The following is a 21978-nucleotide window of genomic DNA, read 5'->3' on the forward strand; positions in this document are numbered from 1 at the left end:
ACGCAGTCTATTAAGCATAAATAAAATTTCAAGTGCCTGACCAGGAAAAGTAAACTGGGATTCATAACAATGAGGCCTTATTCATCCATTTAAAAGTAAATTGTGTGTGTTCCTTTTCTCCCCTCCCCTTTCCCTTTATGGCTGGCAGTTTGGGAGCTTTTATTTCTGCTCGGTAGCACGCGCAGGGGCAGGCACGGAGGGCGGACACGCGAGGCCGCCCCCGGCCGCTCCCCACATCAGACCCCCTGAACTCTGAAAGTGCTTCCAGATCTGGATCCGATTTTGCTCTTCCTATATAAACTGCAGTCACACACCACTGATCCCAGGGCATGTGAAAAGCGCATCTGGACTTTGCTTTTTTATTTTCTTTTAATTTTTTTTGGTCATTTCTCTACCGTGCAGCAGCTCTTTGTGCACTTCATGGGGTGGGCTGGTGCTTTCCTAGATAAGGGAATTTCTGGGGTTTTATGTGGAAAGAGTGGGGAAAAAAAAAGTCTTCCACGTGAAGTAGAAAGGACATTTATTGAAATCAGATTAAATTTACCTGCATGATCATTTTATTTTAAAGTTCAGTTTGTTTTATTTCAGATCCTCAGTGGAAAGCAATTTGGTATATAAAATATTAGTGCAGGTGTGGGATTTTTTTTATACAGAGCCTAATTTTTTTTTTTGTAATAATTAAAGGTGGTATTTTAACAATAAGAATGTCAAAATGCCAAATCTGGAAATCGGACACGTGAACCTTTTTTTGTAGGGCTTTAGTTGTGAGACACCAAATAAAACACAGCACTCATCTTAATCCAGGGAGTTTTTCCAGTTAGTCCTCTGTATCTTCTCCCTGCTGGGGTACAGAGGGGCTGGACAGGCAGTTCCTGGTGGATAGCTTCATCATCTCTGATATTCAGTATTTTTGAGGACCTACACTAACAGGCTGGACAATTGGCTACAGAGTTTGCACCTTCTTAAGGATTTGTCCCACATCTGCAGCGAGGATCCTGCATCATACTGGGACTTGCAGCAGGATGGGATGCAGCACAGCACAGTGCTCCGCAAACAAGCCCCTCTTTATGTGCCTGTCAGTCCACGTGTCCTTACTCTGCAGCCAGAGGTGAAAAGGTCTATCGAAGTGTCTTTGATGGGACAGCATGAACAGAGGAGGAAGAATAGCAGGGAAAGCTGCACCGTGGTTTCTCTTCATACCTTCGTGCAGATGCACCATCGACCTTGGACCTTGGAAAAACAAGTGTTGCTTAAAGCAGATGTTTGCTGGATGCAGTGTTGACATCAGCAAGGAGCTGCAGGGCTGCAGTGTAAGCACCACCTACGTCCTCTTCTGTGTGACCCTGAAGAACATTCACTAGACACCAGTGGCATTATTTTTATTCAAGATTTGCTGGCAGGGTTTTGAATGTGCTGATTCGGTTTTGCATCCATGTAAATTAGTGAAAAACAAGATGAATGTGAATGTATTAAGAAACAAGAGGAGTGCCCTGAGTCTGACCTGTTTTGTGCAAACATGGCACTACTGACCTCAGGACGAGCCTGCAGTGGCCCGGCAGTGCCTGGAGATGCTGCTGCTGTCGGTGATGGCCAGGGAGGGTGTTGTAGGCTCGCAGTGCTGAGGGCTGCTGTACCACGTTTTGGAGGCTAGTGTACTTTTGGAAAGGAAGCAAAAAAGTCGAACCTGACAAGACAAGAGGTGTTTTGCATTGCTGAAAGAAGCCCATTGTTTTCTAAGGGGAAACAGAATTGGAGAATGAACCGTGCAGCTTTTATACATTTATCTGACTGACAGGCAAAAAATAGAGAGCCCGAGCAAGCCCCTCTGACACCAGGGGCAGGACAGTGTGGAAGAGGAGGGGATTTTTGCCACAAGAAGGAGGCTGTGATGCAGTTTTGTTGTGCCCTACCTGGGCCATCAGGAGGGGGACATCGGGTTGTGGGACATCAGGTTGTGGGACATCAGGTGGTGGGACACTGGGCAGTGGGACATGCTGGCTCTAGCTGCCGCTGCTCTGTGGGCCTCTGCCAGAGCAGCTTTGGGGACAAGGCAAAGAAAAGAAAACAATTCAGAGGAAACGTGTCTTATTTAGTTATTTTTATGTGTTTAGCACGTTTCTGTGGGCAAAGGCCGCTTGGAGAGAGATAAACCATTAGGCTATACGGCCACCTCCTGGAGGACGTGGGTATCTGCTCGGCGCCGGGGCCACCCGTTGGGTGCTGTGCGTGAGAGGAATACCCACACAGCCCTCCCTGGGCACCCAGCCTGAGGCCAACACACCTGCTGGGCGTTAAACAGCAGAATGGATTTTGTGCCTCCCTCTCACGGCACCAGAATGAGTACTGAGAGTTATTTTTTTGCGAATGAAACCTTTAAAAATACATTAGATGGAGAAAGCGCAAAGGCATCATTTGTATAGGGGAGGAAGCCTAGCTGTCATGTGTTTTTGTTTAACAAGGCCTGAGGAAGTTACTAATATTTATTTGAGCTGTTTCGTGGAGCTTTTTTAGTGTTCTTCACGTTTCCTGCTGAGACAGAGAGCAGCCAGATGCATTTGGGGAATTTTGTTTGGGCAGAGCCTGGCAGCGAGCACACGACAGGGGCTCGCCCCGGCTTCATGGTACCACTGGGTGCATGGCCAGAGCCCGATGTCACCTGGATGAGGGGACCAGGTGCCATGAGCTGACGTGCCAACAAGCTGCTGTGGGCACACCTTCATCCTGGCCTACGCGTGCCTTTGGTTCCTGTTTGGAGCTGAGGAGTAAAAGGGTCTGCTGGGTTGTGCAGGCTTCTTCCCTCGTGGCTCTCAGGACTGCTCAGGTGCTTGAAGCAGGTGGGCTCAGATGCCTCGTGTTCATCATCAGCATCTCCTCAGGTGTGATTTGGTAACTCTCCACAGTTCTTTCCCCTTCTCCAAAGGGAGAAACAGGTTACATCTTCCCTGCGCCAGTCATTCAGGGATGTGTTTTATGGTTACCTTGTACATAGATCTGGTGTAATAAAGTACATGAATTGCTGGTGGTGTTTGTAGTCATCAGGCAGCTCATTTTGCAGCAGAAGCTGTTGAAAGCAACCTCTCCTTTATCTTCATAGAGCCCAAAGCACAAGGGCTGTGGGGCTGGCAGGAGTCTCCCTGCCAAAGCCCAGCCTGGCACCACAGCAGGACTCACCTCCCCTCCGCCTTTGTGGCATTCACCTGGCTTTCTCTTTTTTTCAGATATTCTACAGAGTTGTAGCAGACATTGAACCTGGAGAGGAGCTGCTACTGTTCATGAAGAGTGAAGATTATTCACATGAAACAATGGCGCCGGACATTCACGGTTAGTCACTTCTTACCTGAGATATCCAAAAAATTAGTGAGATTTCTCATCTGTTGCAATACTTTCAAAATCCAGAATAGTTTGCCTGTAGGGAAGAGAGCTGGACTATGGTTGTATTTGTCTATCTTCCGCCCTTCAGTTTTTCTGAAAGCTGTTCAGTGAATAAACTGCTCCAATACAAACATAACTCCTTCAGTGCCTCTGAGGTATGGCTGTGCTCTCAAAAGCAGTGCCAGCAGTGGCATTGAAGGGTTTCTGTTTACTTTCTTTATCACACCTGGTACAAATAGCTTCCAAAAAAATTGAGTGGTGCATTCTGTACCTGCCAGTCTTCTAAACTTTACTTTGCAGAGTTGATTTTTCTCAGTGTTGCATCCCTGCAACTCTTTCAGGTCTTACCTTCGTGTACGCAAACTTTTCCTGGCAGAAGCAGAGGTCTGCAGAGGTAATCAAGGGCATCATTAAGGCTTCAGAAAAGAAACTTAATTAGTTTTTGGGTACTGCAGAAAAAGGAAGAGAGTCCATATCATTATCTCTGGACTCTGCTAGTTGCTGGTCCTTTAGGACTAAGATGTATGGACCCTGATAATGAGTGTGTTGTATTTTTTTTTGTCAGTTTGCCAAACAACTGCTCTTTTGAAAAGAGAAAATCTCAGGTTGTTAATGTTGCTGTCACTTTTGAGAACACAGCCATCCTTCCTCCTCGTGCTCATTCATTATTCATCCAACACACAGGCCCTGGATGTAAAACTCCTGAGCTCCTGCTGATGCTGTGCAGATTGGGATGCCTCAGAATTTGTCCCCACTTCCAAATGCTCCTCCTGCCCTGCAGGAGGAGTGGGATAGGAAGGCACAGCGGGCTGTAGGATATCAACTGGATGCTCGTTAGGTTGCAGTTTATGCCAATGTGGCCATTTTACAAATTCTGAGGGATTTGGGGACTGCATATAGGGGTCTTCCAGGGCAGGGCATGGGTGTCAAGGGCTATGCTTTCTTATACCTGCCTGTACATTTGCAGCAGTATCTTCTGCTCTCTGAATAAGAGTTTGGGGATTATTCATTTATTGTAATTTGGTGTGGGTTTTCTTTTTCTTTCTTTTTTTTTTTTTTTTTTTTTTTTGGTCGTGGCTTTAGTTGCTAAAGTTGTCACCCTTTTTAAGCATACTGTTTTCCATGCCTATTCCATCTGGTTACATCTCAGATCAGCCTGTATCAAACTCATGAGAGGAGTTCTCTGCAGTCACACACAAATATGTGTCCCACAGGACTAATTTAGGAACAGATTGGACAAAAGTATTGCTAGGGGAAAGCAGTCCTAGTGGTGATTTCTCTGGTGCAATTCAGTCCTCAAGTAGGCACCAATTATATCCATTTGAGATTTCAGCCAGACTCCTTGGCACCTGTGCATTTGTATCTGCAGGGCAGATAACCCTGGAACCAGAACAGGGCATGTGGCTACTCACATGGGCCATCAGTGGAAAATCCAACAAAAGAAAAAAATAAAAAAACACACACACACAACATAGGATTCTCTTCTTCACATCTGCATTCTGGAATTTTCATCTCACTCTGGCTCACCTTGAACAGGGTTGAGTGTTGGAGGAGAACTCTAATGGAAGTGAAGAGACTTTTAAAAGTCTCTATGAACACCCTTTGGGCTATTTGAAATGCTGGTGTTTGTGTCAGGCTCCTTCAAACAGATAGGCAGAGACTGACAGCCTCCACTATGTATCCACCTTAGATCCCATGTATCCCTTTTTAAGATATTTTTAAGCACCCTGACTTTTGTACCAAACCAATTTTAGGAATCCCTATTGGTTGACACCCAGGCAGGTAGCATTGCACTGCCATGTATATTTTAGAATTAAAGTGGTATTAGAAAGTATTACAAAGCATCATTGTTTCTTTAGTGTTCTTCGCAGTCTCACCAACCGTTTTGTCTTCCAGAGGAGCGCCAGTATCGCTGCGAGGACTGCGACCAGCTCTTTGAGTCCAAGGCTGAGCTTGTAGACCACCAGAAGTTCCCCTGCAGCACACCTCACTCCGCGTTCTCCATGGTGGAGGAGGACTTCCAGAAAAAGCTTGAGAATGAGAACGACCTTCAGGATGTGCATGAAATCCAGGAGTGTAAAGAGTGCGATCAAGTCTTCCCAGATTTGCAAAGGTAGGAATTAATGCTTAAAATGTGGTTTAATAAGGCAAATTATGCAATGGCTTCAGTCAGATCATGCAGGGCATGAGCCAGGGCAGAATCTTACACCTTTTGATGAATAAAAATTCACTGCTTGTTGGTGTTTTAGAGCATGGAAATTGATGGAGTCTCAATAAATGAGAAATTCAATTTTTAATAGGGACCTTAATTTAAGAACTGGATCTTCTGATAATCAGAACTTTAGATGGCATGAGTTGGGCTGGTGGCAGTAAAATCAGAAGAGTGATTATAGTTCAGATGAAGTGAGTTCTCCTTCCCATTTTTGGGTAGAAGTTACTATGGGCATATGTCCTTGAAATATGCATAGGTAAGAATGTAAATACAAAGTAGAACTTCATATGCTGAAGTTAATTTAAGTGTTCCTGTCACTGTATTTTTTGGTGGCTACTTAACACAATGTATTGCAGTGCAGCAAATTTTGCAAATTACTGAAAGGTATTGAGAGGGCACGGGAGCTTCTGCAGTACATCCCTCACAAATCCACACCTTAATGCTCTCACTTTGAGGATGCAGGAGGGTTCTAGCAGTTGTGCTGAGGTATCTCAGCAGGCAGATGCTGGGTCAGATCCTCTGCTGTGATGAGACAGAAGAATATGTCGCATGAAGACAATTGATAGCAGCAGCAGATGTGGGCCAGTATCTTTTGCTTTCAGGCAGGGTCTGTGCAGCAGAATCCATGCTCCTACAGCTTCTTCTTTCCTGTTTGCACTGCGTGGGTACAACTTAGGTAATTGTATTTATTATGCACTTTTAGGGACAATAGTGCATTTATTTGCATTGCTTAAAAATCACATGCCAAATATGGACTTGCCCACTAATAGAGTACTTTGAAAGTTCATGTTTTTTTGTAGAAATCCTTACTAATCCATGGCTCAGGATCTCATGGTGTCTGCTGAGGTGGGATGCTAGCATGGATTTGTTCATGCACAGGGTTTGTCCCTTGGGCCATCTCATCCTGGATGTGCCAGGTGCTGATTGTGCTAGGTGGAGCCCCCTTCCCCAAACCCCAGCCGCTCCCAGGCTCCTGCTGGCCGAGCAGAGGCTGCTCGCTGTTGTGCAGGTGGTCTGTGATCAGCACGTCATGCAACTTGACCGTTACACCTCCTCAAAAGTAACGACACCAAAATGAGAACACGATGTGCCAAACGTTGCTCCCATAGGTCAGCCACACTGACTGTGAAGTTGTGCATGTGCAGTGCCTTGCTCGCTGCCTGGTGCTGGGCAGTTTCCAGCTCCACGTGTCTAATTTTCAGTCCGAGTGATTGATGCAGAAGGGTTGATGTCAGTAGAGAAGTTGAAAGGGCTGCAGCAGGGTGGGTGCGGCACTAGTTGGGACTGACATTTCTCTACATCGTGAGTTATTTGGTGTTAAAGCTCTTTTCTGCCCATGAACCAGAGGACAATATCTAACATATGGGAATCATTGAGCAAATGTAAATTTAGCTTAAAATATTAAATATTGAAGAGAAAGGGCAGAAAACAAAGAACGAGTCATCATAAATAGATGGGCAGCACTGTGAGAAAGAGTGAAAAATGAGAGAGAATGCAGTCATTCTCCGAACTCTTGAATTATTGAGAGGCTAATACACCACAAAGACAGTTCACAGCAAAAAAAAAAAGTACAGAAGCATGCTATATACAGATTATATAAAACAAAAGGCCCGAATGAGCCATGCTGGAGGGTGTGCATAATTAAATTGAGAAGGAGCTGAGTGTGAAGATTGAGGTCTGGATGTTCGTGTGGGGGCCAGGAGTGCTCTGGTGCTGATGGTGGGTTGTGTACTCACATCAGGTGTTTGGGAGAGTGGGGACAAGGGTCTCTCTAGGTCTGGCTGAGATTGGTTTACCAGTGCATGGTGGAGATGCAATTGTTCTAGAAATGTTAGCAGGCAAGGCCCGAAGTTTTAATTGCTGCAGATGAATACTAAAAGACAAATTCAGAAAATTCAGAGGTGAAAATGACTTCAAAGACATGCAGAAGAAATCAGGTAGGAATTGAATATCCTGCTAACAGACCGAACAAACTACGAAGAAAAGAACTACATAATTGAACACAGTTAGTAAGCATCAAAGATAACTTTACTCTTAATATGCTGTATTCAGAAGCTTTGTTCTGCTTGCTTTTGCTCATTCTGCCCTCCACCAGTGGAGTTATTCTGGGCTACTCCTGCTGTAAGAAAGATTGACTCCCATCGTAGGAGTGGAGCTGCATCAGGTGATAGGATCCTAGCTGTCGTTAGAGTGAGAGCAGTAAGGTAGAAATGATTCAGACTGCAGGGAGGAATTACCAGAGTGAAATATTGAGAGGTGGATGGAATAATCTCCTTGAGGAGTGATGGAAGCATCACCTCCTGGAGCATTTGCAAGTGGCCCGGCAAAACATCAGCCGATGTGTTCCTGTGGCACAGAGGAGATGCTCTGCCTCCCAGCAGGGACAGGCCTGACACACAACGGGCCTGGCTCTGTCAGGGTTGGACCTTCGGGGCTCTTTCTTTTTATTCTGTGGTTATCTGATCTGCCAACTGCTGGTAACCCCTGCTCCTGTTTCCGCAGCCTGGAGAAGCACATGCTGTCCCACAGCGAGGAGCGGGAGTACAAGTGCGACCAGTGCCCCAAAGCTTTCAACTGGAAGTCCAACTTGATACGTCACCAAATGTCGCATGACAGCGGCAAGCACTACGAGTGTGAGAACTGTGCCAAGGTACAGTGAATTTGTAGGCTGCCCGGCATCTCTCGTGTCGCTGAGCCCACGGGGGCAGCTGGGGTTGGGATACTCGAGGGCATAGTGCTCCCGCAGTGCTTCAGCCCGTTTCCCAAGGGTTTAAATCTTCACTTTGTATTTGTTAGCTTCCCACCCCTTTTGATTTGGAAGGACATTACTGCAATATAAAACCAAATAAGAAAAAATCCAGTTTTGGACTGCGCTGAGCGCAACCATCTCATCCCTAGGGCATCTGTATCACTTCCAGCACGGTGCTTGCTGCACAGATTATTTGTATAAAATTTCGTCGTACCAGATTCCCAGAGCCTGAGCTTTTTGCTTAAGGACTTTCTCACGTTTAAGTACATTTGCTGCAATAATGGGAAATTTGCATTGAGCTGACATTTGTAAGTTGCAGCAAAACCCTAGATACTGGGACTGTGAGTGAGATTTCCTGCTGCCATGTGCCCAGCAAAGTATTTCTATTGCAGTAATGTCTGGAGGTTTCACATAGCCATGGTTTGACTTGTTTTCTGTGGAGGTGTTGCTCAGGAAGTCACTGGCCTCAAAAGCTTGACTTCTAATTGCAGGGGCAAATGCTTCTGCTGTGGTGGCTGCATAGGGTTTAACAGCTCCACCAAATATTTGGCTGATCCTGGGAAAAAGAGGCCCCGTCCTGCAGGCACAGCTCCCGCTGATGCCCATCGGCCGTGTTGAGGTGCAACAAGCATCCACCGTTTTTTAATCCTAAAAAGCTCCCAGTAGCTTTGAGGTCTGAATTCTGAAAGACGCTTGTGTTAACTGGCTTCTTCTGCAGTTAAGTTTCTTGGTTAATGAGTACTCATTTCCTAGCAGGTTTTCACGGACCCCAGCAACCTCCAGAGGCACATTCGTTCCCAGCATGTTGGGGCTCGTGCTCACGCTTGTCCAGAGTGTGGCAAAACGTTTGCCACTTCTTCAGGCCTCAAACAGCATAAACACATCCACAGCAGTGTCAAACCTTTTATATGTAAGTCTTCCACTAAACGTCTTTGGTTAAGTGTATTTCTTTTGTCGAAAAACAGCATAATCTGCAAGCAGGAGGTTGTGTTGTTCTTCCTTGGCTTCTCCCACTGGTTTTGTGGGGGCTGTGAGTTATTAAATGAGAATTGGGTAATTCATAGTCCGATGCACAGCATTGCTTTCAGATGACTTTCCTTTCAGGCAGACACTGTGTGATGTATAAATGTACCCCTTGTCCCTGGGATATTTTTCCACGCACAGATGCAAAAGAGCAAGTGGGGAGTGAGATTTGGCAAGAGGGAGCCGTGCTTTGCACCATACTGAGCTGGCTGCTCTCCTTCCTGCTCCTCTGGAGGAGCAGCAGCCCCTATGCTGCATATCTGGCTCTGCCACGCAGGGCAGCATTAGTGCTGGTGCTGGGGAGGGTGGACAGTGCCAGCAGGAGCAGGGAGGGTGTCCCATTCAGCTGGAGGGATGGCACAGTCTGGACGTGTTGGGTGTTAGGCAGAGCCAGCAGGACCTGAAAGCCTGCTTTGCTTTAGAAATTTAATTTTGGGCCACAGGGTCTCTCCAGCAGATAACGTGAGTTTTGCGGGAATTGGAAAATAAACCTTAAAGCCATTGTATATCAGCCAGAGGAGCTTGCCTCCCTGCTCGAGGCTCTTTTACATGCCCTGAATTTAAGTATTGGGTTTAGCTATTAGAGCTTTGCCAACAGCTGCTCCAACAATAAAACTTGCCTGATATGTGGGCCTGATTCTATACCGGGCTATAAATCAGGTCCTCAGAGTCCCAAGGGTTGTGTTTGCTACTTGGCCAGATCCTGGTGTGAGATTGGGGAATCTGGGTGCACAGTAATGTTGCAAGTTGCTTTCTCTCCCTTTCACCAGGGAAGCAGAGGCAAAAAATATTTAAGAATGGTGTTCTTGCTAGCGCTAATGTCCTCCACATACTTTTCAGGCACCTGCTATGGCTTAAAAAGCACCTTATGAACACCTCCCTTCCTTGTTCTCTGAACTTCTTCACCTTTTGCTGTTCTCAAAAAGAATTTACCCAGTTCTCATCTCGATGCTTTTTTTTTTTTTTTTTTTTTTTCCAGCTGTCTGTATTTTCCATACTCCTATTTCACACCAAGTCTGACAGGAGAAGTGGCACCCCAGCCAGGCAGCATGTTAGGCATGGCAGGTTGCTGTCGCAACAGAGGACAGCAAAGCTGCAGCTCCAGCCACTACTGCATGGTCCCGTTTGCTGGAGCGGGCAGCTGCGACTGGGGCATTTGCCTCCTCAGCATATAGAAACCTAGGGAGCTCTAAAATGCTGCTTTGACACATGCTTTGGGTCTTATAATTCCTCGAGGGGAGCAGTAGTGGCTTGCAAGACTAATTTATGGGAAGTCTGTGTCTCCACCATTGGGTTAGATAATCTTTTTGATGGGCTTCTTCAGCAAGAAGATGTATAACTAACCTGATCCAATAATAAACCTCTCTAATAATTCTTAGACCTAGGATTACAGGTTAAGTAATTACACTTTAAATTTATACTTGTTAAACAACAATAGTTTCTGGCCCAGGTAGGGAACCTTCAGCTAGTCCTTTTGCAGCCAGTGCCCAGCATAAAAATGTGAAAGTGGCACCTCTCTCAAATGAAATAATCCTAAAATGTTTTTGTTACTATTTATTCTGATAAATCAAACCAGCAACCAGTGTTCGTGAAATGCACAGTACGAGAGATGAAAACCCATTGAGCAATCCCTGAATAATAGCCATGTAATTACAGAACAAAAGGGTTTGGAGACCACATGTTGGTAGGCTTTGCTGAGCAATGGGAGGGAGGTAGGGTCACCTCAAGGAGATATCTGTTTTCCACCAGAAGGCCACACACCATGATTTACTCTACCAGTCTGTTTATGGCAACTGTCTCTTATTACAGTACACCGCCCAAGCTTGAGTGAAAACTCACCAACACTAAGGTAATTACTCACTGCCTTCGCAAAATCTCCAGCCTCTCCAAATAGAAACCACATGCCATAATAGACCGAACATATTCAAAATAGTACTTACAGTAATTTTTTTTAATAAGCAGAAAATATGCAAACTTAACTGCTGGCTAATTTGGGGTCCAGAGACGATCGCGGTACGGAGCGTGCTTAAGCACGAGATGAATTTCTGCAATCTGGGAGACAGGCTGGGAGTTTGCGTTAAACCTGGGTCTGTGCAGCAATAAAAGCTGCGAGGAGGGAAGCTTCCCGTACAAGTTAGTTGCTTAAAAGCATGGTGCTAAGATTTAAAGGATGTAATAAGGTGTAACAGGAGAAATCAAACCCAGCTTCTGTTGCTTTGATACGTGGAAGCAATTAAAGTTGATAACCGTCCCCCATCCACTACATTTTAAGCAAAGCTTTACTTGGAAATAAAAGTCATGTGGTGAAAAAGAGGTAGATCTTGTAACAGGGACCTGCCTGAGTAGTCCTGGCTCTTGGGACTCCTGTGGAGGTCGGGGCAGCGCAGGGGATCTGCACAGCTGCTCTCCTGCAGAACCAGAGGGCATTGGGTGAGCAGCTCGCTGCTGCCACATCCCACCCGGCTTCAGGGGACAGTCCCCGAGAGGGAGACTCCTCTGGGGACTAAGGACTTTGGACCTGTCCCCGAGACTTCTTTGTTGACCTTGAAAGCCCATGTTTTTAATAGGCTGTTAAATGCAAGAGGCACCTCATTAAATAGCTTTAAATAACTGTCAGCCTCGGAAAGGTGAACTCCTCGGTACAACAGCTAATTGTTTCATCAATATAATAATAATAAAAAAAAATGTATATTTTAATGTTTTTACCATTATCAATTTGATTTTGTTTTAAAGCTGAGATCAGATGCATTAGTCAAATGAATATTTTGCAACTCTCTTTAACAGTTTATAAGGATCTCTCTTTGCATTTCTCCAGGAGTAGAACATACCTCAGTTCTGTTGACTTTTGAGTAGTTTAATGGAGACTAATAAATGGATAATGTATCAAGGCTCTATAAAGGAGAACTTACCAACTCTAGGACGACTAGATCTGTGCCAATAAGCCCCTTTTCCCCCAGTTGCTACTCCGACTGCAGCATTACATTTACTATAATCCTGTAGATAAGGAGCAGGTCCTTAGCACAACCTGGTAGAAAATCAAAAGCCCATAAAATATGATTTGTTTTAAATCATGCACTAACCTAGTTTTGTAAAAGCATGTATTTTTAAAAGGGAAGAGGGGGATTTTCTTTTTTTTGAAGAAAAATACTTTGCCTGATGCTCTGCTGTAATGTATTGGGCATAACTCCATCAGTGCAGATGGAGTTTTCCTGCTTGGATGTGATGGGAACTGGCCTGTAATATCCAAGATGAAGGTTGTGCAAGCCTGTGGATGTGCTCACTCAAGTTGTACCGTTGTGGTCAGTTTAATTTTGGTTTCTGTGATCAGCAACGAAGTGGGAGGAACTTTTTGTGCAAGAGCTCAGCAGTGATGGTGAGGGCTGCACAAAGCTTCCGTAAGCTTAACCGTGGGGTCCTGATGCTGTACCTGAGGTATGGCAATGAGTTTCTTCGGTGTTAGAAGAGATCTTATGCCTGGGATGAGGCTAAAAATAGGAGAAAATAGCAGATTAGGGATTTATATTGCAGCAAATCAACAACAAATAGTTCTATACTAAATAAAACATAGTTTCATTTCAAACAGGCAAATAAAATATTTTCCTAAAAGAGAAACAGAAGGCACTTATTAAGAGAAAATCAAACATTTTAAAGGAACAAGAGCAGCTCTACTCTACTCTACTCTTTTTTTATTCTTCTTTTTCGTTTTTTTTTTTTTTTTCCTTTCTCTTCTGTTTCTTTCCTTGTGAATGAAGATTTCCAACAGGAACACTAACTGATATACAGCAACAAACATTCTTCCTGAATTACCGCATAGCAAATTTCCTGTGCTTGGGCCCAATTCTGCGCTCTTTACCCCACGAATTGTCCCAGGGCTGTCAATGGGGCGTGAATAGGGAAAAGGGATGGGTGCAGCGTGGGCAGGATCAGGCCCTCGAACAATGGGAGCATTGTTGCTGAGATATGGAGCAGCCTACTGAAGAGGTAAACAGTCGAGACATGACAACAAGTGGTCAAGTTTCTCAAGGGCAGCGATCTGGACGAGCAGGAAGGTTAGCGCAGGCCCCGGTGCGAGTGGAAGTCAGGGGACGTGATTGCAGTTCATGGGAACCAACAGTGCAGGATGGGATACATTCAATTCAGTTTCCTTTGCAGGCTGAAAATAGAGCCATTGTAAATTATGTCAGTCTGTCTCAAATCATGAAAATGATTGTTAAAAAGGCCTCAGAATACACAATGTGCATTGTTGTGTGGCTTTGATGTGTGAAAGATGAGAGCCTATGATATAACGCAAATTAAATAAAAATACAGTGGCAACATGCTTTTTCCTGGCTGGGAAAAAAAAGAGGGGGGGGATTTATTACAGAGGGATAACACTGCTTACTGATAATGTTGTTGCCTTGTTTTTAAACAAAGCTGGAGCTGATACCAGTAGAAGCAAGTTAGTCCAGAGGCACGGAGAAATATTAGCATGTTGAAGAGCACAGCACATAGCGCAGCTGGGGACTTGCCCACTGTCCCTGCTAGTCCGAAGGGTGGGAAAAGAGGCCAGAAAAAATCATAAAAATGGTAACCTACACTAAATGTAAGAAGGGGAAAAAAGCGATGTAAAGATTTTATTGGGAACTAAAAAAATTCCATTGGCTTCATCGACATGATTCAGTCTCCGCAGTGGTGCATCTTGCTCTGTGCTGGTGATGGGGTGACTTTCAGCCTCCTGCTACCAAAATTTCTAGCTGGAAGCTGTGCTGCAGCACGATGAGTGTCGCAGGCCAGCTCAGGCCCAGGAGATCAAGGCAGATCTCCCCTTGGCTTTCTCCAAGTGCTTCTTTTGTGAGGCTGAAGTTACTCTCATCCCAGAGGAGCTTGAAAGGAAATCCATTGAGCTGTTCTGAGCATCGGACACGCAAACAAATACAGCTGCATTTTTAAAGGAAATTGTTGTTGAAATACGGTGGATTTTTTTCGTGTGTAAGAAACAAATAAGCAATATTAAGACTAGTAAAGTTATTAAAACATGGATTTATAGTTATGGCTTCTAAGGCACCTGTAGGGACTGTATGCATTACACGTATAGAAATGCTTTGGGCATGCAAGAGTACCAGACTGAGGTTACTCGAGAAGCTGTAGCCTGGGCTTTCATGAGATTAACTTCTTAATTGTAAATCAAAAATAATGTCTGTTAATAATAGTATGCCCTTGGGAATACCTGGTTGTCTTCTCCTTTGCCTCTTTCATTTCCTTGGGTCTTGCAGGCTGAGAGCTCTGCCAGGCAGCTCTGTCTGTCTCCTGCCTGGCCCTGCAAATGTTTCTGGCTAACTCACACATGTGCACAGTGATGCTGACGGAGGCATTTGGGGACATGAGTGCCTGCTCATCAGCAGCACCGTGGGTTCATCCGTGTCACAGCACCGAGCCACAGCTCGTGGCAGGGCTCTGGGTGCTAATGCAATGTGAAATAATGGTATCGAATGTGCAATGCAAAGAGCAAACAAGGAACCAAAAGCATTATCTTTTAGTGATTTCAGACCTGCTCTGGTTTGTTGGAGGGGGTTTTTTGGTGCTGTCTTTAGACATTTGTCTGCTTGGATGCCTTGCTTTGGAACAGTACAATAGCTTTTGTGCACCCAGACTTCTCCTTAACGGCTTCCTAATTGACATTTGGAGGGTAAAAATGGTTTTATTTGCAAAATTTTGAGGGTGGGGGCAATTACCATAAAGCCTGAGATTTGTTGTTGTTGTTGTTTACATACAGGTGAGGTCTGCCATAAATCCTATACTCAGTTTTCAAACCTTTGTCGACATAAGCGCATGCATGCTGATTGCAGAACCCAAATCAAGTGCAAAGACTGTGGACAAATGTTCAGCACTACGTCTTCCTTAAATAAACACAGGAGATTTTGTGAGGGCAAGAACCATTTTGCAGCAGGAGGATTTTTTGGCCAAGGCATTTCACTTCCTGGAACCCCAGCTATGGATAAAACGTCCATGGTTAATATGAATCATGCAAATCCGGGCCTTGCTGACTATTTTGGAGCCAATAGGCATCCTGCTGGTCTTACCTTTCCAACAGCTCCTGGATTTTCTTTTAGCTTCCCCGGTCTGTTTCCTTCAGGCTTGTACCACAGGCCACCTTTGCTACCTACTAGTTCTCCTGTTAAAGGACTACCGAGCGCAGATCAGACAAACAAAAGTCAAAGTCCCCTCATGACCAGTCCTCAGATACTGCCAGCCACCCAGGATATTTTGAAGGCACTAAATAAGCAACCATCTGTAGGGGAAAATAAGCCAGTGGAGCTTCAACCAGAGAGGTCCTCTGAAGAGAGGCCGCATGAGAAACTCAGTGACCAGTCAGAGAGTAGTGACCTTGACGATGTCAGTACCCCCAGTGGCAGTGACCTGGAAACCACCTCTGGCTCTGATCTGGAAAGTGACATTGAAAGTGAGAAAGAGAAATTTAAAGAAAATGGTAAAATGTTCAAAGACAAAGTAAGCTCTCTGCAGAGTTTGGCTTCAATAAATAATAAGAAAGACCACAGCAATCATTCCATTTTCTCACCATCTTTAGAGGAGCAGACTGCGGTGTCAGGAGCGGTGAATGATTCTATAAAGGCTATTGCTTCTATTGCTGAGAAATACTTTGGTTCAACAGGACTTGTGGGGCTGCAAGACAAAAAAGTTGGAGCTTTACCTTACCCTTCCATGTTTCCCCTCCCATTTTTTCCAGCATTCTCTCAATCAATGTATCCATTTCCTGATAGAGACTTGAGACCGTTACCCTTGAAAGTGGAACCCCAATCACCCAGTGAACTCAAGAAGATCCCAAAGGGAAGCTCTGAGTCTCCCTTTGACCTCACCACTAAGCGTAAGGAGGAGAAGCCCGTTACTCCCATACCCTCAAAGCCAGCAGCTCCGCCTGCGGCAAGCCAGGACCAGCCTCTAGATCTGAGCATGGGCAGCAGAAGTCGAGCCAGTGGCACAAAACAGGCCGAGCCTCGGAAAAACCACGTCTTTGGTGAAAAGAAAGGAGGCGACCTCGAGCAAAGGAAAGCGTCCGAGTCCTCTTTGCAGCACGCCCGACCGACTCCCTTCTTTATGGATCCCATTTACAGGTAACGCTGCTCTCTGGCACCCTTTGGTACAGCAGTTAGGTTTGCACGGGACAACCCCGTCCCCCTCCTGCTGACCCTACAGCGGTCACTGCAGGGGGAAAGGGGCAGGCTGCTTGCCAACCTGCACACCCTGGGTGCGGTAATGCCATAATTAGCAAATTGTCATTACTGCCCTACTTGCACTGAGTTGTCGGTTTAACCTGTGCAGCCTGATGTGCAGGACTGTAGCCCGTAGATGCATTGGCATCAGTAGTAAGTGGTTTTATATTTACTGTGTGTTTGACAGCACTGGTTTGCCACAAATTACTTTTCTTCCAAAATGCTTCCAACCTGGCTTTACTGCCTCCTGCATCTTCTCTTCCCTGGAAATCAGAGTGCATCCCAAAAGGCTGCCAGTTGTGCACCACCCACTTTGTTCTTCCTGAATTAAATGGCAAGATCTCATAAGTACAACAAGAAGCAAATTTATCCTGAGGTATACAAAAAGTATGGAAATTGAGAGTGATTTCTGCCCCTTTTAGCTTTGATTTGAGTAATGGCTGGATTTATCTAGGCATTTCATTAGTATAATTGAAGGCACAATGTCCCTGTGTGTACAAAGCCTAACCATGGGTTAGTTAATCTGATCTACCTTACGAATCAATGGGAGCCTTTGTGTTGGCTTTGACGGGCACACAAGCAGACACTGTCAGTCAAGCGAGGTTTTGAAAACCAGTTGTAAAATCCCGACCCCTCGGTGTCTTCCAGTAGAGCTGACACCAATCTCCCTGGGATCTGGATTTCACCTACATCCTGTGTACGTCAGCCCCCGTTTGTGCCCTTTGCCTTTCTGCTTCCATATCTGCAATCAGCTGAAGTCATGCATCTAAATTAGTCTAGGGGAATATCAGCCAAAAAAAAATGTTTGTTTATAATCTAAATGACCGATTTTACGGCCTATTGTTAAAAAAGCTATGTCCATGAAAATGATTTTAATTTATTACTTTATCTAAAAAGAAAAGCTATGGGCATAGTTCTTGCACAGTGCTCCCACCTAAGACAACAGGTATTCATTGTGAAGAAACATGGTCTGATGCTATTTATTGAGATGATTTTATTTATGTCAAATTGATATCTGTATTAGACCATAGGTGTTTGTGTCACGGTGATTTTAAATGCCCGAAGCAGTGGAAATAATGATTCGTGTTTTGTGGTCCTGCATTACAAACTAACAAAGCCTATAGAAATTCTGGCAACATAGTACAAGGGTGCTTGTTACTGAGCCTTCCTTTGCCACGAATTACATCTACGTAAGGACAACAGGATCTGTCCCTTAAACCGTACACATCAGTGACAGGAAAAGCAAAAAGACCTCAAATTTCCACACTGCTTTCAGTCACCCACACTGTGCTTCACAGCCTAAATGCACACATTAGTTGATCCCAGTGTTGGTCAGTGGCAGGTCAGCTCCAGTGCCTTCCTGCAAGCCTACATTTCTCATACAGCCCCCTTTAGGGCCACCTTGGCATGCACAGAGAATGGTCTCCAGGATGGTGACGGCAAGGTCTCATATGGGCAGGCGGGAAGGCACCTCTTGCTCACATCTCCTGTTGCCCTGAATTCCACTCCTCTGAGTGGAGAGCACACTTGGTCACCTTATTTCTTCATAAAAATCCTCAGTAGTTAGTCACTGGTTTTTGCTATCATTATTGCTGGTCTTTTGAAGCGGGATTACTTCCTATGTAAAGGGCACGATCGCCCTTCAACGGCGGTCCGCAGCCCCCGCCCGTCATAAAGAGCCGTGTGCGGGAACCCGGGGCTGACTGTACTTCCTTATCTCTTACCATTACCTCTGAGAAACAAACTGCTTGATGTATAATCGACTGTTTTAAACATGAGTAGCTGTATAATTATTAATATCTGAGACTGATTCATCATAAGCAAATCTAATTTTAATGTTTACAGAGTAGAGAAAAGAAAGTTAACTGACCCACTCGAAGCTTTAAAAGAGAAATACTTGAGACCTTCCCCGGGATTCTTGTTTCATCCACAAGTAAGTATTTTTGGAATTTTGATGTTGTAAACAAGCCTATTGGTGCTTCAAAGCAGGTGCAGAGAAATGAATGCGGTCTTAGTCATTTTTGGATTTCCTAAAACACACAGTTTTTGCTTCACCATTGTGGTGGAAAAGCGTAAGCATTGTTCTGGGCTTCTTGATGTTTTGCAGATGAAACAACATGTTTTGATTATAGAGGAAGCCAGATTCGAACTACATGTATGTTTTAGAAGCGTGTTCCTCCATAACCATAGCGTCGCCACCAACACTCACAGCTGCCCATCTTTTTCAGGGCCGCTGCAGTGGAGGCAGTATTGCCTTCAGGGAGTCAGTGTAGATCCAAAGTTGGGCAAGCAAAACTGAGCATCCCAGTTACTTGCTTACTTTTATACAATCGATTGTTTTTCTTAATATTAAAGGACTCCCAGAAAAGAGAGAAAACCTTCTACCCAATACATTTAACCCTCCTAATGCAAACGTCCATTCTAGCAGTCATGGGTGATAGCGTGTGCAGTGACGCTGTAGGGTCCTTTCTCCATGCCTGAAGCCATGCTATATGAGAGGGCTGCTGTGTTGTTCATAGGCCAAAATCCTACTTCTTACTTGCTGAACAACAATTTATGAGGATGTCCTTGAAGCAGAACAACAAGCACAGTGTGTATGCACTATAGAAAGAGTACATGTGTGCAGTCTGCACGTTTCTTTTTTTCAGCAGCACTGCATATTCATTCTGTTCTCCTCTTCTTTGCTCGAGGCAGTTTTGCAAAAAAAAAAAAAAAGTGTGCAAAATAAATAAATATTTTTGCAAAAAAAAAAATAAATCTTACTCTTGAAATAAAATGCTTTGTGTTATTTGCAAATTTAAACCCCTTGCTGACTATGGGCAGTTTCATCCTAATAGTGACACCCACATGGGTCTTGTGCAGCCAAGAGCTCCTGTCTCTGGTGCAGCTTCCTCTGAATTCCTGGGCAGACCACATCACTAGTCTGCCACAATTTGACTTTTTTTTTCCTTTTTTTTTTTTTTTCTCAGTTTACCCAGATTGTACAGAATATATTCTGAAGCATGGGACTGGTGGAGATGTGGGAAGGAGAGCTGATGGTGTGTCTTGTTGCAGATACACTGCTGTAATGCTCTTGCATGGGTGGAGAGTGCAGAAGCACCACAGGTCTTCCCAGTTCCAATGCCTGTAGGAAGTGAAGGGTCTATTAAGTATTAAAATTGTTGAGAATTTATGTACAAGATTTAATAGCAGCTCAGCACCTCTTGCTGAGTTATCCTATTTGCCAGAGTTCTGAAGTGACAAGTAGAAATTCCCAGTCCGTAGCAGGTAGTATTAATGCACCGATGCACAACTGGGAGCTGAATCCTCTTTGTCTCCCCTGGTGTAAAACTGGCCGGTTCATCAAGTAACTGATCCTGTTAGAACAAATAAAGGGCTGTACATTAATGGTAAATCATTCAAATTAGGCTATTTAAGGTGCTGTATCAATGGAAGAATTAATAACATTTTGCTGAGCCCTTGCTGGATTTTCAGGTGTAAATCCTTGTTGAGTTGAAGGGACTGCAGGCTTCAGCACAAGTTGGTCTGATGCCATCAGCAGGAGTGGAAGGAGGTTCTTGGTATAAAATTGCACTATTAGGAGGTTGTTTGGGATGGGAAGGAGCTGGATACTTTTCTACAAAGCTTTGTGTGAGTGGGTTGCATGCCAGGGAGAAACCTGGAGGAAGATCTGTAGGGTGCTAAGAGAGGGTGACGTGGGTGTTCAGGTGAACTGGAAACAAGGGGAGTTCTGCTACTAGTGGGCAGGATTTGCCCCCTCCTGCACTGGTTAGACCTCTCCTTGGTGCCTGTGGAAAGTCCCAGCACCGTCACCACACCAGATGCCACCTCCGTGCTGCTGGGGTGGCCGGGAGCAGAGTCCTCTTCCCGTGGTGCTGGGGCTGTGCCCTGCCAGCAGCACTGCAGGGCAGGGGGATGGCTGCAGGCTGCTTGTGCTGCTGCAAGTGGCTGCAGGGTTTTCCTGCCGTGTTTCCAGCCGCATTCTGCCTTTTTTGCCCATCCCTCCACATTGCTCATTTGCAATAGAAAAAAAAAAAAATCCAGGGTAAAGACTGGCTTTCTTTTTGCCACTTACCTGTCCGCTTGGTTAAAGTGTGTAACTTGTGAGTTGGGAGGATAGAAAAGCCATCGGTGTGACATGCACTCATAATACCCTGTAAAAAAAAAGAGGAAACCACCATCACATGTCCTGTCAAAAAAGTAAATGTCCAAATTTGCTTTCTTGCTGACATGAATAGAACGGAGCCTCCTGTTTGCAAAGGCAGAGTTTGGCGCGGCGTTTATAGAGGACTGGGGAACAGCTCGCAGAAAAGTGTTGTTGTTTTATAGTCCCGTTCGCCCCTGTAAAAGCATAGGTGTGGACTGCACCACAAGTTTTCATTTTCTGCTGGCAGGCTCTGTCTCTGTAAAACAGGAGCAAAATATTTGTCATTGTTTGCATCCTACAAATTTGTATTTCTGTAGGTGAATTTATTTCTGAAACTTTCCATTTGATTAAACAAGAGCTTAATTTTTTAAACTTGCTAATAGGACCACTAACAAGCAGATCTTTAAAATAGGTTTTGGACTAGAGATTAAAGGCATAAACCCTGCAGTCCCTGCAAAACTCCTCCCAGTGCCAGTGGCCAAAAGCTGCGAAAGATTAGGTCACGTAATTGTATTTCACAGTAATTTGCTGTTACAAGTGTTTTTAGAGGGAGAATGCCCCGATGCAACAAATCATCCAGGATAATGTCTTAATTAGTATCTTTAAATAAAATCTTAATTAGTTTGATTGCAATGAGGGTTCCAATGCAGGAATAATGTGTTGTTTTTGTTTCAATTTTGCTCCCAGTTCCAATTGCCTGATCAAAGAATTTGGGTAAGTTCATTGCTTATATTTTTGATTTAATCATTGTGAAATAAATTGCATAAGAAAAATATAATATGAAAGATAGCTTACCACACAATCACGGAGCATGCCACTCTTTCCTACAGTGTGTTGTAGCTGTAGCAGATAAATATCTGTTATGTCCAATTGGCTTTATTTTCACTCATCTAAGCCTGCAGTTTTTATCTGGTGAAGGCAATGGGAGCTTTACCTAAGTAAGGGTTTCAAAATGAAGTCTTTGTTTATATTTAACTGAAATCATTCCAAGGCGTTTCCTTCAGAGATTGCAGTGAAAATTTTCAGGCTGAAATCTTGTTAGATTGCAATAGTTATAAATATTTAATCTGCATTCTAGACATTAAAATATAGAGCCTCGGAGGGCTGCACGTTTCTGTCTCATATTGGCTTCAGTGGGAGTTAGTCACTTTAATAGCGTTGAAGTTTTGAGCTTAATTGCTCATTGCTGTACTTAAAGCCCAAATAAAACACCCATTTATTTGCAGTGCTTGTGTCAAATTTGTCCTGTATGTGCAGTTACATAGAG

General features: G+C 44.5%; 1 protein-coding gene across 4 annotated transcripts in view; it reads left to right on the top strand.

Moving 5' to 3' along the window:
• The window catches only part of MECOM (MDS1 and EVI1 complex locus), a 45979-nt gene that overhangs the window by 5907 nt on the left and 18094 nt on the right, over nucleotides 1-21978 (top strand). Inside the window, exons 2-8 of one of the 4 annotated variants that reach the window (XM_032193713.1) lie at nucleotides 3219-3321; nucleotides 5269-5485; nucleotides 8087-8234; nucleotides 9087-9243; nucleotides 15109-16465; nucleotides 18410-18497; nucleotides 21399-21425. In XM_032193713.1, the coding sequence (XP_032049604.1) occupies nucleotides 3273-3321; nucleotides 5269-5485; nucleotides 8087-8234; nucleotides 9087-9243; nucleotides 15109-16465; nucleotides 18410-18497; nucleotides 21399-21425 (2043 nt within the window). In that variant the 5' untranslated portion in view covers nucleotides 3219-3272. Of the gene's footprint in view, nucleotides 1-3218; nucleotides 3322-5268; nucleotides 5486-8086; nucleotides 8235-9086; nucleotides 9244-15108; nucleotides 16466-18409; nucleotides 18498-21398; nucleotides 21426-21978 lie in introns of those variants that run through there. The other 3 variants (XM_032193714.1, XM_032193715.1, XM_032193711.1) reach the window with 3 other exon arrangements.

Source organism: Aythya fuligula, chromosome 9, assembly GCF_009819795.1.
Source record: "Aythya fuligula isolate bAytFul2 chromosome 9, bAytFul2.pri, whole genome shotgun sequence".
Classification (NCBI taxonomy): domain Eukaryota; kingdom Metazoa; phylum Chordata; class Aves; order Anseriformes; family Anatidae; genus Aythya; species Aythya fuligula.